Source organism: Oenanthe melanoleuca, chromosome 25, assembly GCF_029582105.1.
Source record: "Oenanthe melanoleuca isolate GR-GAL-2019-014 chromosome 25, OMel1.0, whole genome shotgun sequence".
NCBI classification, from domain to species: domain Eukaryota; kingdom Metazoa; phylum Chordata; class Aves; order Passeriformes; family Muscicapidae; genus Oenanthe; species Oenanthe melanoleuca.
This window is the reverse complement of record NC_079358.1, coordinates 7,947,674-7,963,482: the sequence shown is the minus strand read 5'-3', so window position 1 is coordinate 7,963,482 and position 15,809 is coordinate 7,947,674. Positions and strand designations below refer to the sequence as shown.

The 15,809-nt window shown below is 62.2% G+C and overlaps 2 protein-coding genes across 4 annotated transcripts in view; both read right to left on the bottom strand.

The window, feature by feature from the left end:
- The window catches only part of STX5 (syntaxin 5), a 3,862-nt gene extending 338 nt beyond the window's left edge, over window positions 1–3,524 (bottom strand). Inside the window, exons 1-7 of the mRNA XM_056509950.1 lie at window positions 3,450–3,524; window positions 2,742–2,933; window positions 2,519–2,592; window positions 2,044–2,099; window positions 1,848–1,918; window positions 561–677; window positions 82–138 (exon numbers count right to left, since the gene is read on the bottom strand). Of these exons, the coding sequence (XP_056365925.1) occupies window positions 82–138; window positions 561–677; window positions 1,848–1,918; window positions 2,044–2,099; window positions 2,519–2,592; window positions 2,742–2,915 (549 nt within the window). The 5' untranslated portion in view covers window positions 2,916–2,933; window positions 3,450–3,524. The remainder of the gene's footprint in view (window positions 1–81; window positions 139–560; window positions 678–1,847; window positions 1,919–2,043; window positions 2,100–2,518; window positions 2,593–2,741; window positions 2,934–3,449) is intronic.
- Window positions 3,525–4,878: 1,354 nt separating this feature from the next.
- Window positions 4,879–14,721, bottom strand: NAA40 (N-alpha-acetyltransferase 40, NatD catalytic subunit). 3 transcript variants are annotated; one of them, XM_056510333.1, is made up of 8 exons: window positions 14,575–14,721; window positions 12,105–12,200; window positions 11,958–12,010; window positions 10,832–10,927; window positions 9,054–9,209; window positions 7,499–7,582; window positions 6,546–6,623; window positions 4,879–5,628 (listed from the first exon to the last, which is right to left on the bottom strand). In XM_056510333.1, exons 1-8 carry the CDS (start codon window positions 14,578–14,580, stop codon window positions 5,493–5,495), a joined length of 705 nt encoding a protein of 234 aa, XP_056366308.1. In that variant the 5' UTR covers window positions 14,581–14,721; the 3' UTR covers window positions 4,879–5,492. The 3 variants fall into 3 exon arrangements, 2 of the variants coding, with proteins under 2 accessions (XP_056366308.1, XP_056366309.1); XM_056510334.1 differs by lacking the exon at window positions 14,575–14,721 and adding an exon at window positions 13,564–13,648; XR_008842157.1 differs by having other exon boundaries at window positions 5,541–5,628; window positions 6,459–6,623; window positions 14,575–14,683.
- Between the last annotated feature and the right edge of the window lie 1,088 nt (window positions 14,722–15,809).

Below are 15,809 nucleotides of genomic sequence, written 5' to 3'. Positions count from 1 at the left end.
AATAGATGAAAAAATAAAATAAAAAAAAGAAGAAAATCTAAAATAAAAGAAAGGAAGGGGCAGGCAGAGCCCCCGGCTCACCTCGGTCCGCACCTCCAGCACCGACTTGAAGTCGTTGGACATCGAGGCGAGTTTGGACTGGGGAGGGAATTGGGGAGGGGTCAGCGGGGGGAGGGTCCTGGGAGAGTCCCGGGAGGGTCCCGGGAGGGCCCCGGGGAGGGTCTGGGGAGGGAATTGGGGAGGGGTCAGCGGGGGGAGGGTCCTGGGGAGGGTCCCGGGGAGGGCTGGGGGAGGGTCCTGGGAGGGTCCCCGGGAGGGTCCCGGGGGAGGGTCGGGGGAGTGTCCCGGGGAAGGTCCGGGGAGGGTCCAGGGAGGGTCCCGGGGAGGGTTGGGGGAGGGTCCCGGGGGAGGGTCCCAGGGGAGGATCGGGGGAGGGTCCCCAGGGAGGGTCCGGGGAGGGTCCGGGGAAAGTCCCGGGGAGGGTCCCCAGGGAGGGTCTGGGGGATTCCGGGGGAGGGTCGCGGGGAGGGTCCCGGGGGTCCCGGGGGTCCCGTCCCCACCTGCAGCGACACCAGCACGCTGTTGGAGTGGCTCTGCAGGTGGCGCCCGGCCGGGGCTCCCCGCGCCCGCGCCAGCGCCTGCAGCTGCGCGATCTGCTGGTTCAGGCTGCCCATGTCCTGGGGCACGGGGGGACGGGGAAACGGGAGTGAGACACCCAAAAACCGGCACTGAGCACCCAAAAACGGGCACTGAGCCCCCAAAAACGGGAACTGAGCACCCAAAAACGGGCACTGAGCACCCAAAAACGGGAACTGAGCACCTCCAGAATGGGCACTGAGCACCCGGAAACGGGAACTGAGCCCCCAAAATGGGCACTGAGCACCCAAAAACGGGCACTGAGCACCCGGAAACGGGAACTGAGCCCCCAAAAACGGGAACTGAGCACCCAAAAACGGGAACTGAGCACCCAAAAACGGGAACTGAGCACCCAAAAACGGGAACTGAGCCCCCAAAAAAGGGAACTGAGCACCCGGAAACGGGCACTGAGCACCCGGAAACGGGCACTGAGCCCCCAAAAACGGGCACTGAGCACCTCCAGAATGGGCACTGAGCACCCAAAAACAGGCACTGAGCACCCAAAAACGGGCACTGAGCACCCAAACAGGCACTGAGCACTCAAACGGGCACTGAGCACCCAAATACGGGCACTGAGCACCCAAAAACGGGCACAGAGCAACCAAAAACGGGCACTGAGCACCCGGAAACGGGAACTGAGCACCCGGAAACGGGAACTGAGCACCCAAAAACGGGCACTGAGCACCTCCAGAATGGGCACTGAGCACCCAAAAACAGGCACTGAGCACCCAAAAACGGGCACTGAGCACCCAAACAGGCACTGAGCACTCAAACGGGCACTGAGCACCCAAATACGGGCACTGAGCACCCCTAAAACAGGAACTGAGCACCTCCAGAAATGGGCACTGAGCCCCCCCAAAATGGGCACTGAGCCCCCCCAAACAGCCTCTGAGCCCCCCAAAACAGCCCCTGAGCCCCCTCAAACAGCCCCTGAGCCCCCCAAACAGCCCCTGAGCCCCCCAAATAACCCCTGAGCCCACCCAAAACAACCCCTGAGGCCCCCAAACAGCCCCTGAGCCCCCCAAACAGCCCCTGAGACCCCCAAAACAGCCCCTGAGCCCCCCAAACATCCCCTGAGCCTCCCAAACAGCCCCTGAGCCCCCTCAAACGTCCCCTGAGCCCCCCCAAACAGCCCCTGAGCCCCCCAAATAACCCCTGAGCCCACCCAAAACAGCCCCTGAGCCCCCCAGACGGGTCTGGGGCCCCCTCACCTGTTTGATGATGTAGGTCAGCTCCTCGATCTCCACGGATTTGTCGTCAAACAGCGACTTGCGCTTGGCCACTGCGGGGGGAGGGTCAGGGAGACCCCAGAGCCCCCCAGGACCCCCAAAATCCCCCCAAAAACCCCCCCCTCAGGACCCCCAAAATCCCCCCAGAGCCCCCCAGGACCCCCAAACCCCCACTCACGGATGGTCAGCTTCTCCAGTTTGGCAAAGGTGTTGCTGAGATCCTTCCCAATGCGCCTGGGGGGGACGGGGGGGTCAGGGATGGGGGGCCTGGAGACCCCCCCACAGCTGAAGACCCCAACCCCCAATTCCTGGAGACCCCAAACCCCAATTCCTGGAGACCCCCCCACACCTGGGAACCCCAACCCCCAATTCCTGGGGTGCCCCAAACCCCAATTCCTGGAGACGCCTCCATACCTGAAGACCCCAACCCCCAATTCCTGGGGACCCCCCCCACACCTGGAGACCCCAACCCCCAATTCCTGGAGACCCCAACCCCCGGGTGCCCAACCCTGTCTTGTCCCACCTGGGGACCCCGACCCCCCTCCTCACTGTTTTTTTCCGGCTCCCCCCTCCTTTCACCCCCCCATCTTTACGCCCCCACCCCTGCAGACCCCACCCCCCATCTGAGGGGACCCCCCGAGCCCCCTCCTCACTTGGCCATGAGGCTGAACTCGCTGCGCTGCCGCCCGGGCCCGGGGGCTGCTCTGCCGGGCTGGAGCCCCCCGTCCTGGGGGAGGGGAGACACGGCGGTCAGGGGCGACGGGGGGTTAAACGGGGGGGAGGGGGGGCAGATTGGGGGACCCCCAGAGTGAGGAAAATTGGGGGGTGAAGGAGATTTGGGGGCCAGGATCTTCCCCTCCCCCCCCCCCCGCGCACCTGCCGGCCCTGCAGCGATTTGCAGGCGAAGAGGAACTCCTGGGTTCTGTCGCGACACGACATGACGTCGGCGGGCGGGGGCTCCGGGGGGGGCGGCACAACCTGAGTCTGGGGGGGCCCCAGGTACGCGCCCGCTTCCCGCTGCCTAAGGCCGAGCCGGCGGCGCGCCTGCATCGGGGCTCATCGGGGCGGCTGCGGGGCGGGGGGGGACACCGGGACACGGGGGACACGGGGGGACACGGGAGGATGCGGGGGGAAATGGGGGGACATGGAGGGACACGGGGGGACATTGGGGACACGGGGAGACACGGGCGGTCACGGGGGGGGGCACCGGGAACCATCCGAACCCCGGGAGTCCCCGAGATCCCCGAGCCCCGCACACCGGGACCCATCCAGAGAGCCCCGGGACCCCCCGAGCCCCCGCGCCCGCGATCCCCGCACACCGGGACCCCCCGAGCCCCGCACACCGGGACCCCCCGAGCCCCGCACACCGGGACCCAGAGAGCCCCGGGACACTGCGACCCCCTCACACCGGAACTCCCCGAGCCCCTCACACCGGGACTCCCCGAGCACCGGGACCCCCCGAGCCCCTCACACCGGGACTCCCCGAGCACCGGGACCCCCCGAGCCCCTCACACCGGGACCCCTGCAGCTCCCGGCCGGCCCGAGGCGGGTCCCGGGGGGGATCGCGGCCCCCTCGCCCCTCACCTCGGGCCGGGCGCCGCTACCGGGAATCTCCGGCCGCGCTGACGTCACTGCCACGTCTCTTCCGCCGGAAGTGCTGCTGAGACCGGAACGGAACCACCGGTACTTCCGGGAAGGAACGGCGCTAGGCCACGCCCCAAGTTAGGCAACATAACAACAGGCCACGCCCATAGCAACAGGCCGCACCCATAGTAACAGGCCACGCCCATAGCAACAGGCCGCACCCATAGTAACAGGCCACGCCCATAGCAACAGGCCGCACCCATAGCAACAGGACATGCCCATAGCAACAGGCCGCACCCATATCAACAGAACACGCCCATAGCAACAGGCAGCACCCATAGCAACAGGACACGCCCATAGCAACGGCCGCCGCAGCTGGGGAACGGCGGGAACGGAGCGGCCTCGCCCCGAAAAATGGTTTGGAAATGAGACCCCGCCCCCAAATTCGGACCGGGAAGTGAGGCTCCGACCCCCGGTACCGACCCCGCCCCAGGGAGCCCCGGTAACGGCGGGATCCCGCCCCTATAAACAACCCCGCCCCTAGCAACCATCCCCGCCCCTAGCAACCATCCCCCGCCCTTAGCGGCGCCCCCGTTATACAGCCCTTTCCCCGGTGACGTCACAGCCCGGTTCCGGTACGGCGGGACCGACAGAGAACGGCAGAGGCGGAACCGCGAAACTTTATTGAGTTGGGGAGATCGGGGAGGGTCCCATGGGCGCGGGAGCGGCGGCGCCGCTGCTCCCGGTGCTGGTCCCGGTGCTGGGGGGTGGTGGAACGGCTGCTCCCGGTGCTGGTCCCGGTGCTGGGGGGTCCCGGTGCTGGGGAGTGGTGGAACGGCTGCTCCCGGTACTGGTCCCGGTGCTGGTCCCGGTGCTGGTCCCGGTGCTGGGGGGGTCCCGCTCTGCCGCTCCCGGGGCAGCGGCCCCCCTCACTCCTCCCGTCTCTTGTACTCCTGGATGTTCCCGAGCACCCAGGCGGCGGGGGCGAGGAAAGACACGAACAAGGCGACCAGGCCCACGGCGGTTTCCTGCGGGCACAGCGCCGTCAGTGCCGCCCCCTTCCCTCCGCTCCCCGGCCAAGGTCACCCCGCGCCCCCCGCGCCGCGCCCCCCGCGCTCACCCCCAGCCCCACGGGGCTCTGCGGGGGCCCCGATTTCAGCCCGCGCGGGGCCGGGCCGGGCCGGAGCGCCGAGCGCAGCAGGAGAGAGCGGGCGATGAGGGCGGCGGGCGGCATGGCGGCGAGCACTGACGGGCCTGACGTCACTTCCGTCGCGCGATGACGTACAACAGCAGGGACCGCCTCGCTTCCGGTCACGCCTTCTGTAAGCAAGCCACGCCCCCTCATTTACATAATAGCCAGAACGCGATTGGTGTTTTCAGGCCACGCCCTCATTAGCATAACCCCGCCCCTCAGCAACACGAGCCTCAATTAAAGTTTCCTCATTATTTATTTATTTACCACGTACAAACAAAACGCGCGGAAAAAAAAAAAAAAAAAAAAAAAAAATAAAGAAGGAAAAAAATAATAAAAAAAAATCCCCTCCCAGCCCCCAAACCCCAGCGACAATCGGGGAGGGGCGAGGGCGGTTCTGTCCCCAGCCTGGGGGTCCCAGCAGGGTTATTTTGGGGGGAGGGCAGCTCTGCCCCAGCCGGGGGTCCCAGCAGCCCCCCCAGGGTTATTTTTGTGGGGAGGGGCAGCTTTGTCCCCAGCCCAGGGTCCCCGCAGCTCCACCGGGGTTATTTTTGGGGGGCTCAGTGGCAGCAGCCCCCCCAGGGTTATTTTTCGGGGGGAGGGCGGCTCTGCCCCCAGCCTCAACCCCCCCAGGGTTATTTTTTGGGGGGTCAGTGCCCCCAGCCCCCCCCCCCCGGGGTTATTTTTGGGGGGCTCAGTGTCCCCAGCACCCCCCCCGGGTTATTTTGGGGGGTCAGTGCCCCCAGCCCCCCCCCCGGGTTATTTTTGGGGGGTCAGTGCCCCCAGCCCCCCCCCCGGGTTATTTTTGGGGGGTCAGTGCCCCCAGCCCCCCCCGGGGTTGTTTTTGGGGCTCAGTGGCAGCAGCCGGCGCAGGGGCCGCCCCCGGGGTGGGGCTCCCCGAAGCGGGTGCTGCGGCTCAGGATCTCGTAGGAGGAATCGTCCCCGCAGCAGCCGGACACGCTGGGGGAGGTGGGGTCCACCTCGAACCTGGGGGGACACGGGGGGGGGCACGGGGTCACCGGGACCCCCCCTCGGTCTGCCCTAAATCCCTGAATTCACCTGGACCCCCCCCAGTGTCACCCTAAACCTAAACAGCTATAAAACCATGAAAAACCTTTCAAACCTCCCAAAAAAAACCAGAACTTTCCCCAAAAAGCCCTCGCAACCCCTGGCACAGAGGGGTAAACCCAGAGCTGGGTGTGACCCCCCTCCCCAAATTACTCTGGATCCCCTCCCCATTCACTGCACTGACTCTGAAGCCCGCTCCCCAAATGCCTCTGGAGCCCCCCCGATCACAGAAATTACCCTAGACCCCTCCCCACTCACTGAAATTACTCTGGAGCCCCCCCCCGATCACTGCACTGACTCTGGAGCTCCCCCCACTCACTGAAATTACTCTGGAGCCCCCCCCCGATCACTGTAGTGACTCTGGAGACCCCTCCCCATTCACTGCACTGACTCTGGAGCTCCCCCCGATCACAGAAATTACTCTGGACCCCCTCCCCATTCACTGTAATGGCTCTGGACCCCCTCCCCAAATGCCTCTGGAGCCCCCTGCGGTCACTGCACTGACTCTGGAGCCGCCCCCAATCACAGAAATGACTCTAGACCCCCTCCCCATTCTCTGCAATGCCTCTGGACCCCCTCCCCAAATGCCTCTGGAGCCCTCCCCGGTCACTGCACCGCCTCCGGCCCCCTCCCCAAACGCCCCCTCCCCATTCACTGCACCGCCTCCGGCCCCCTCCCCAAACGCCCCCGCCCCGCCGTTACCTCCGGCCCGCCCCGCCCGCAGCGCCCCGGAGCCGCCCCGGTGTTACCTCCGGCCCGCGGGGCTCCGGCCGGCCGGGCGCGGCTCGGGGGCGGCTCGGGGGCGGCTCGGGGGCGGGCGGGCAGCGCTCACTTACTGCAGCGCCTCGCGGAAGAACTGCAGCGCGCCCGGGTTGTGCTTGAACACGGTCAGCATCACCTTCTTCATCTGCGTGCTGCGAGGGCGAACGCGGGTTCAGGGCAGAGAGGGGCCGGGTTTGAACATAAAACTGGCCGGGTTTTACCCCGAAACTGCCCTGGTTTGAACCTAAAACTGGCCGGGTTTGAACCTAAAACTGGCCGGGTTTGAACCTAAAACTGGCCGGGTTTGAACCTAAAACTGGCCTGGTTAGAACCTAAAACTGCCCTGGTTTGAACCTAAAACTGCCCTGGTTTGAACCTAAAACTGCCCTGGTTTCACCCTAAAACTGCCCTGGTTTGAACCTAAAACTGGCCGGGTTTGAACATAAAACTGGCCTGGTTAGAACCTAAAACTGTCCTGGTTTGAACCTAAAACTGGCCGGGTTTGAACCTAAAACTGCCCTGGTTTGAACCTAAAACTGGCCGGGTTTGAACCTAAAACTGTCCTGGTTTCACCCTAAAACTGACCCAGTTCAGTCCCAAACTGCCCCAGTTTCACCCTAAAACTGACCCAGTTTCACCCCAAAACCAGCCCAAATTCAGTCCCAAATTGCTCTGGTTTTACCCAAACCCACCCTGGTTTCATCCTAAAACTGCCCCAGTTTCACCCCAAAATCTGTCCCAGTTTCACCCCAAAAGTGCCTCCCTCCAACCTCCCACTTTCCTCCCAAAACCATCACTTGTTTCCACCCCAAAACCGCCCTGTTTCACCCCAAAACCAACCCCACAAACCACTCTATTTTGCCCCATTTCTGCCCCAAACCCACCTGGGTTTTACCCTAGAGCTGCCCCAAAACTGCCCCATTCTCCTCAGCACCACCTGGCTCTGCCCCTAAATTCCCTTCATTTCCCCCAGAACCCCCGATTTCCCCCTAAGACCCCCCGGTTTCCCCCCCAAACCCGCGGTCACCTGTTGGCCACGAGCTGCAGGATCTGCAGCAGGAACTTGCCCAGCCCCCGCCGCCGCACTCTGCTCTCCAGCTGCACCTCGTAACTGCGGGACAGAGCCAGGGCAGAGCTCGAGGGGCGAGCAGGAACCGGGCGGGGCCGAGCTGAGCTCGGACCGGGCGGGGCTGAGCTGAGCTCGGACTGGGCGGGGCTGAGCCTGAACCGGGCGGGGCTGAGCCTGAACCGGGCAGGGCTGAGCCTGAACCGGGCTGGGCTGAGCCTGAACTGGGCGGGGCTGAGCCTGAACTGGGCGGGGCTGAGCCTGAACCGGGCGGGGCTGAGCCTGAACCGGGCGGGGCTGAGCCTGAACCGGGCGGGGCTGAGCCTGAACTGGGCGGGGCTGAGCTTGAACCGGGCGGGGCTGAGCCTGAACCGGGCGGGGCTGAGCTCGGACTGGGCAGATCTGAGCCCCAACTAAGCAGATCTCAGCCTGAACTGGGCAGGGCTGAGCTCAAACTGGGCAGGTCTCAGCCTGAATGGGGCACATCTGAGCTCAGACTGGGCAGATCTCAGCCCAAAGCCCAGCTTACCAGTACAGGACCTTGTCCCCAGAGCCCAGCTCACCGGTCCAGACCCCACTCACCAGTCCAGACCCCAGTACACCAGTACAGACCCCCACTCATCAGCCCAGACCCCAGTACACCAGTACAGACCCAACTCACCAGTACAGACCCCACTCCCCAGTCCAAACCCCACTCACCAGTACAGACCCCACTCCCCAGTCCAGTCCCCAGTCCAAACCCCCACTCACCAGTACAGACCTCACTCTCCAGAACAGACTCCACTCCCCACTCCCCAGTCCAGACCCCAGTACACCAGTCCAGTCCCCAGTCCAGATCCACTCACCAGAACAGACCCCGCTCCCCAGTACACACCTTCAACTCCCCAGTACACCAGTCCAGACCCCAGTCCCCACTCCCCAGTCCAGTCCCCAGTCCAGAGCCCACTCACCAGTACAGACCCCACTCTCCTGTACAGACTCCATTCCCCAGTCCCCAGTCCAGACCCCAGTACACCAGTCCAGACCCCAGTTCCCAGTACAGACCCCAGTACACCAGTCCAGACCCCAATCCCCAGTCCAGTCCCCACTCCCCAGTCCCCATTCCCCACTCCCCAGTCCAGTTCCCATTCCCCACTCCCCACTCACCAGTACAGACCCCAGTACACCAGTCCAGACCCCAGTCCCCAGTCCAGTCCCCACTCCCCACTCCCCAGTCCCCAGTCCCCACTCCCCACTCACCAGTACAGACCCCAGTACACCAGTCCAGACCCCGGACCAGTCCCCAGTCCAGTTCCCAGTCCCCACTCCCCAGTCCCCACTCCCCACTCCGCACTCCCCACTCCCCAGTCCACTCCCCAGTCCCCACTCCCCAGTTCCCAGTTCCCAGTCCCCACTCCCCAGTCCCCAGTCCAGTTCCCAGTCCCCAGTCCAGTTCCCAGTCCCCAGTCCAGTTCCCAGTCCCCACTCCCCAGTTCCCAGTCCCCACTCCCCACTCCCCATTCCCAGCCCCACTCACCAGTAGAGCACCTCATCCCCGCACTCCACGTCGAAGCGGAAGTGTGAGAAGGCCACGGGGCCGCTGCAGTCCCGGGCCAGCAGGTACCAGGCGCGCTCGTCCCGCAGCTCCGCCCGCTTCTCCCGCTCCTTCCAGCCCCACTCGCTCTGCTCGTAGCTGGGAACGGGACTGGGGTGAGAAACGGGCTTGGGAGGGGGGAACGGGGGTTTGGGGCACACAGATGGGGTTTGGGGTGGAAAAAATAGGGGTTGGGGTGAAAAATGGGCTTTGGGGGGGGAATGGGGGTTTGGGGCACATAGAGTGGGGTTTGGGGTGAAAAAATAGGGGTTGGGGGGGAAACAGGGGTTTGGGGGGGGGAATGGGGGTTTGGGGCAAATAGAGAGGGGTTTGGGGTGAAAAAAATAGGGTTTGGGGTGAAAAAAATAGGATTTGGGGGGGAAATGGGGGTTTGGGGCAAATAGAGAGGGATTTGGAGCAAATAAAGTGGGGTTTGGGGTGGAAAAAATAGGGTTTGGGGTGAAAAATGGGCTTGGGGGGGGAATGGGGGTTTGGGGCAAATAGAGAGGGGTTTGGGGCAAATAAAGTGGGGTTTGGGGCAAATAGAGTGGGGTTTGGGGTAGAAAAAATAGGGGTTGGGGGAAACGGGGATTTGGGGCAAATAGAGTGGGGTTTGGGGCAAATAAAGTGGGGTTTGGGGTGAAAAAATAGGGTTTGGGGTAGAAAACGGGCTTTGGGGGGGAAACGGGGGTTTGGGGCAAATAAAGTGGGATTTGGGGTGAAAAAATAGGGTTTGGGGTGGAAAATGGGCTTTGGGGGGGAAACGGGGGTTTGGGGCAAATAAAGTGGGATTTGGGGTGAAAAAATAGGGTTTGGGGTGGAAAATGGGCTTTGGGGGGGGAAACAGGGGTTTGGGGCAAATAAAGTGGGGTTTGGGGTGAAAAAAATAGTGTTTGGGGTGAAAAAAATAGGGTTTGGGGCAAATAAAGTGGGGTTTGGGGAGAAAAAATAGGGGTTGGGGTGAAAAAAATAGGGTTTGGGGCAAATAAAGTGGGGTTTGGGGAGAAAAAAATAGGGTTTGGGGTGAAAAACGGGCTTTGGGGGGAGAAACGGGGGTTTGGGGCAAATAAAGTTGGGTTTGGGGTGGAAAAAATAGGGGTTGGGAGGGGAAACGGGGGTTTGGGGCAAATAAAGTGGCGTTTGGGGTAGAAAAAAATAGGGTTTGGGGTGAAAAAGATAGGGTTTGGGGTGGAAAATGGGCTTTGGGGGGAGAAACGGGGGTTTGGGGCAAATAAAGTGGGGTTTGGGGTGAAAAATGCCAGGGGATGTCAAGGACAAAAAGGCTGGGGTTTGGGGGCAAAAAAAATAAAGGGGGTTGAGGCAGTAAAATAGGGATTAGGGTAAAAAACACATGGGGATTTGGGGAAAAAAAGCCCTGGGATTTGGGGGAAATCATGGCAAGAATTGAAGTTGGAAATGCAAATCATAGGAAACAAGGAAAAATGCAGAGGGGAAAAAAGTCAAATCCTGGTGATTTGGGGGTGGGAGAATGCACCTGCTTTGGGGTAGGAAAATCCATCAATATCTGGAGGAAAGCCAAGACTTTGTGGGGAAAAACCCCAGAATTCTGGGAGCAAAGCCAATACCCAGCACGATTTTTGGGGGACAGAACCCTTCCCTGCCAAGCTCTGGGTGCAGAAATGCCTGGAAATGTTGGGATTGGGGAGCAAAGCGTGGCAGGGATGGGGACAGGGGGTGGGGACAGGCACAGGGACACTCACAGGCTCTGCATGTTGGCCTTGGTCAGCTCGAAGGCCCAGTCCAGGGTGGACGGCTCCAGGCCGGACGCGCGGCGACACTCGATGGACACGTTCAGGCTGGGGGACACACAGGGGACACCAGGAATGGCCTTGGGGACACCAGGAATGGCCTTGGGGACACTGGGACCAACCCCAGGAGCACTGAGAGCACTCTGGGGACACCAGGAATGGCCTTGGGGACGCTGGGAACACACCAGGGATACTGGGAACAACCCTGGGGGACACTGGGAATGTGACAGAGATAACGGGAATGGCCTTAGGGACACCAGGAACACTCTGGGGACACTCTAGGGACACCCAAAGTCACCTTGGGGACACTGGGATCACTCTGGGGGACACCCAAAGTGACCTCAGGGACACCAGGAACATTCTAGGGAGACCTGGACTGGCCTTAGGGACACTGGGAACACTCTGGGGACATTGGGAATGGCCTCAGGAAGCCCAGGAAGACACTGGGAACACTCTGAGAACAGCCTTGGGGACACTGGGAATGGCCTCAGGGACACCAGGAACACTCTGGGGACACCAGGGATGGTTTTGGGGGTACCAGGAGCATTCTAAGGAACACCCAGAGTGGCCTTGGGAACACTGGGGACATTGGCAATGGTCTCAGGTAGCCCAGGAACACTGTGGGGACACTGTGGGGACACTGGGAATGGCCTCAGGAACCCCAAAGTCACCTTGGGGACACTGGGATCAGTCTCAGGGACACTGAGAACACTCTGGGGGACACCCAAAGTGGCCTCAGGGACTCCAGGAACATTCTAGGGAGACCTGGACTGACTTTGGGGACACTGGGAACACTCTGGGAACAGTGGGAACGGCCTTGGGGACATGAATGGCCTCAGGGACACCAGGAATAGCCTCAGGAAGCCCAGAAACACTCTGGGGATACTCTAGGGACACCCAAAGTCACCTTGGGGACACTGGGATCTGCCTCAGGGACACTGGGAACACTCTGGGGGACACCCAAAGTGGCCTGAGGGACACCAGGAACATTCTAGGGAGACTTGTCACACCCCCGTCCCTACCACACCCCTGTCGCTGCCACTCCCCCGCCCCTGCCACTCCCCCGCCCCTGACTCACCCGTTCCTGTCGTACTTTTTGAAGACGGGGAAGGCCTCGAGGGGGTCCTGGAGCTGGAAGAGACCAGAGAGCGGCCGAGCGGCAGCGGGGTCGCGGGGCTGGCACCGGCCCGGCCGGTTCCTGCCCGCCTGTGGCCGCCACACTCACTTGGTTGGCAGCCTCGACCTTGGCGCACACGGCGGCCATGGCCGCGCGCTCCTCCAGCCGCCGCTGCTTCTTCTCCTTGGCCCGGCTCGACTTCCTCTGGGAAAGGCAGCAAACCCCGGGGGTCAGCGACAAACCCGGGGGTCAGCAACAAACCCGGGGTCAGCAACAAACCCCGGGGGTCTGCAGCAAACCCGGGGGTCTGCAGCAAACCCGGGGGTCTGCATCAAACCCCGGGGGTCAGCGACAAACCCCGGGGTCTGCAACAAACCCGGGGGTCTGCAGCAAAACCCCGGGGGTGAGCAACAAACCCGGGGGTCTGCATCAAACCCGGGGGTCTGCATCAAACCCTGGGGGTCTGCACCTAAACCCCGGGGGTCAGCAACAAACCCGGGGGTCAGCAACAAACCCCGGGGTCAGCAACAAACCCGGGGGTCTGCAACAAACCCCGGGGGTCTGCAACAAACCCCGGGGGTCTGCAACAAACCCGGGGGTCAGCAACAAACCCGGGGGTGTGCAGCAAACCCGGGGGTCTGCAACAAACCCCGGGGGTCTGCAGCAAACCCGGGGGTCAGCAACAAACCCGGGGGTCTGCAACAAACCCCGGGGGTCAGCAGCAAACCCGGGGGTCTGCAGCAAACCCGGGGGTCTGCAGCAAACCCGGGGGTCTGCAACAAACCCCGGGGGTCTGCAACAAAACCTGGGGATCTGCACCAAAACCCTGGGGATCTGCACCAAAACCCCAAGAATCTGCACCAAAACCCCGGGAATCTGCACCAAAACCCCAAGAATCTGCACCAAAAACCTGGGGATCTGCACCAAAACTATGGAGATCTGCACCAAAACCCTGGGGGTCTGCATCAAAACCCTGGGGATCTGCACCAAAACCTGGGAATCTGCATCAAACCCCCAAGAATCTGCACCAAAACCCCGGGGATCTGCACCAAAACTCACGAACTGCACCAAAACTCTGGGGATCTGCACCAAAACCCCGGGGATTAGCACCAAAACCCCAAGAATCTGCACCAAAACCCCAAGAATCTGCACCAAATCTCTGGGAATTCACACCAAAACCCTGAGGATCTGCACCAAAACCCTGGGGACTAGCACCAAAATCCCAGGATCTGTACCAAAACCCCAGGAATTCACACCAAAATGCAGCTGTTCCAACCATCACCAAAGCCAGCACTCCCAAAAATTCTGCCCCAAAATAATTAATGTTCATCAAATCATCAGTGTGGATTAATGAGAGGAGAGCTGTCCCAAAATCTTGGGAATAAATTGAATGTTAAATTTTTAATATCACTGTGGGAGTGATGCTGCTGATCCAGTTTGAAAACTTTTTGCCCCAAAATCTTGGAGGTTTTTAGGTGGGAGAAAGAGCAGCCACATAAAACTGTTACTTTGGAGTGGTTTTCCCCAAATTGGAGGAGTCTGGCACTAAAAATCAGGGTGAATTTACCCAAAATGAAGCATCCTGTGCTGGGATCCCTCCAAATCTCCAGTCGTGGGATTCCCGAGCTTCAGCTCCACCAAGTGCACCCAAAACCAAAGATTTGACAGGAAAAGCAGCAGCTTGGGGAGGGGGACAGGGTGAGTGTCCCTCCAAAACACATCTGCCAGCGGGTCTGGGGGGAGTTAAGGCGTTTTGGGGGAATTCAGGTGTTTTTGGGGAGTTGGAGCAGCCAGCACCTGCTGCTGGCTGGGATGGGGATGCTCAAAGCTCCACTTTAGGGTCATTTTGGGGGGAGAACATGGAATTTTCCCAGATGGATGGGACATCATGAGAGCTGTCTGGGGAGAATAGTCCTAAATCCATCTTAGAAACCAACCCCCCCCCTCAAATCCCCTCTAGTCCTAACCAAACCTCTCCACACAGCCCCCAGACCCCAAAATGTCTAAAATGGTCCCAAATCCACTCAGGGAGCCTCAAATCCACGCAGAAGATCCCACATCTCGCTGCGGGAATCTCAAATTCTCTTAGAAGGTTCTGAAATCCTCACAGAAGCCCCAACAGCTTCAGATAAAACCCAGCGATCCCAAATTTCCTCACAGCAGCATCCAGACCCCTCACAGAGCCACAAGCGTCCTCCTAAGAGCCCCAAATGACCTCAAACAACCCCCAAAAATCGCGGAAAGTCCCAAATCTCCACACAGGAGCCCCCAGTTCCGTCACAGAGCCCCAAATCCCAAGGAAAGGTCCCAAATTCCCCCATGGCAGTCCTTATCGCCCCAAAGAGCCTCCCCGTCCTCTGAGACGGCCCCAAATCCCCTCACAGAATCCCTGGAAGGCCTCGCGGAGTCCCCCCATCCCCTCAGACAACCCCGAATTCCCCGGCAGAACTCCCGTGTCCCCCCGCGATCCTCCCCAGTTCAGGCGGCCCCGGACCCGCTCAGCGGCGCCTCGCAGGCCCCACCCCCACCTCCTTCCCCTCAGGCCGAGCCCCCCCGGGCTCGGTGCGGCCCCGCTCACCCCCATAATGGCGGCAGCGGCGTCTCCTCACGGCGCGGGGGGCGCGGGGGGTCTGAGGGGGCGCGCGCGGGGGGCGCGCTATTTATACGGGGGGGCGGGAGGGGGCGGAGCGCGGAGCGCGCGAGCCTCCGGCCGGCGGCCAACGCGCAGGCGCGGAGGGGAAAGGGGCGGGGCGAGAAGGGCGGAGCCGCGGGCGGGGCCGCCGCGCGTGCGCGACCGGGGAGCGGGAAGGGCGGGGGAGCGGGCGCGTGGCGGCGGCGCGGGGCGCGAAGGCGGCTCGGCGCTGATTGGCTGAGAGCGGAGCGGGCGGAGCGCGGGAGGCCACGCCCAGAGCGCTGAGGGGAGCGGGGCCGCCATTGTGGGAGCGGGGATGGAAAGGGTCACAGTGCGGCACTAAACCGGCACGAGGGATCCCGGTACGGCACTAAACCGGCACAAGGGATCCCGGTAAGTCCCTAAACACGAGGGGTCACAGTACGGCACTAAACCGGCACAAGGGATCCCGGTACGGCACTAAACCGGCACAAAGTATCCGGTACGGCACTAAATCGGCACAAGGGATCCCGGTAAGGCCCTAAACCGGCACAAAGTATCCCAGTACGGCACTAAATCGGCACAAGGGATCCCGGTAAGGCCCTAAACCGGCACAAAGTATCCGGTACGGCAACAAACCGGCATAAAGTATCTCGGTAAGGGCCTAAATCGGCACAAGGGATCACAGGGGGACAGACCCCAGCCCTACATGGTGACAGATCCCAGCCCCACATGGGGTCAGAATCTCAGCCCCACAGAGGGATAAAACCCAGCCCCACATAAGGACAGACCCCAGCCCCACATGGGACAGACCCCAGCCCCACACGGGGACAGACCCCAGCCCCACAGAGGGACAGACCCCAGCCCCACAGAGGGACAGACCCCAGCCCCACACGGGGCAGACCCCAGCCCCACACGGGGACAGACCCCGGCCCCACAGCTGCCCCACAGCCCCACATGGGACAGACCCCAGCCCCACACGGGGACAGACCCCAGCCCCACATAAGGACAGACCCCAGCCCCACACGGGGACAGACCCCAGCCCCACACAGGGCAGACCCCAGCCCCACATGGGGCAGACCCAGCCCCACAGAGGGACAGACCCAGCCCCACATGGGGCAGACCCCAGCCCCACATAAGGACAGACCCCAGCCCCACACGGGGACAGACCCCAGCCCCACACGAGGCAGACCCAGCCCCAC

Coding starts and splice junctions, on each gene's coding strand:
- NAA40 (XM_056510333.1), bottom strand. Junction 7,583..9,053: donor GGGGATGAGGTGCTCTACTG/GTGAGTGGGGCT, acceptor TCTGTCCCGCAG/TTACGAGGTGCAGCTGGAGA. Junction 5,629..6,545: donor TTCTTCCGCGAGGCGCTGCA/GTAAGTGAGCGC, acceptor GTGTCCCCCCAG/GTTCGAGGTGGACCCCACCT.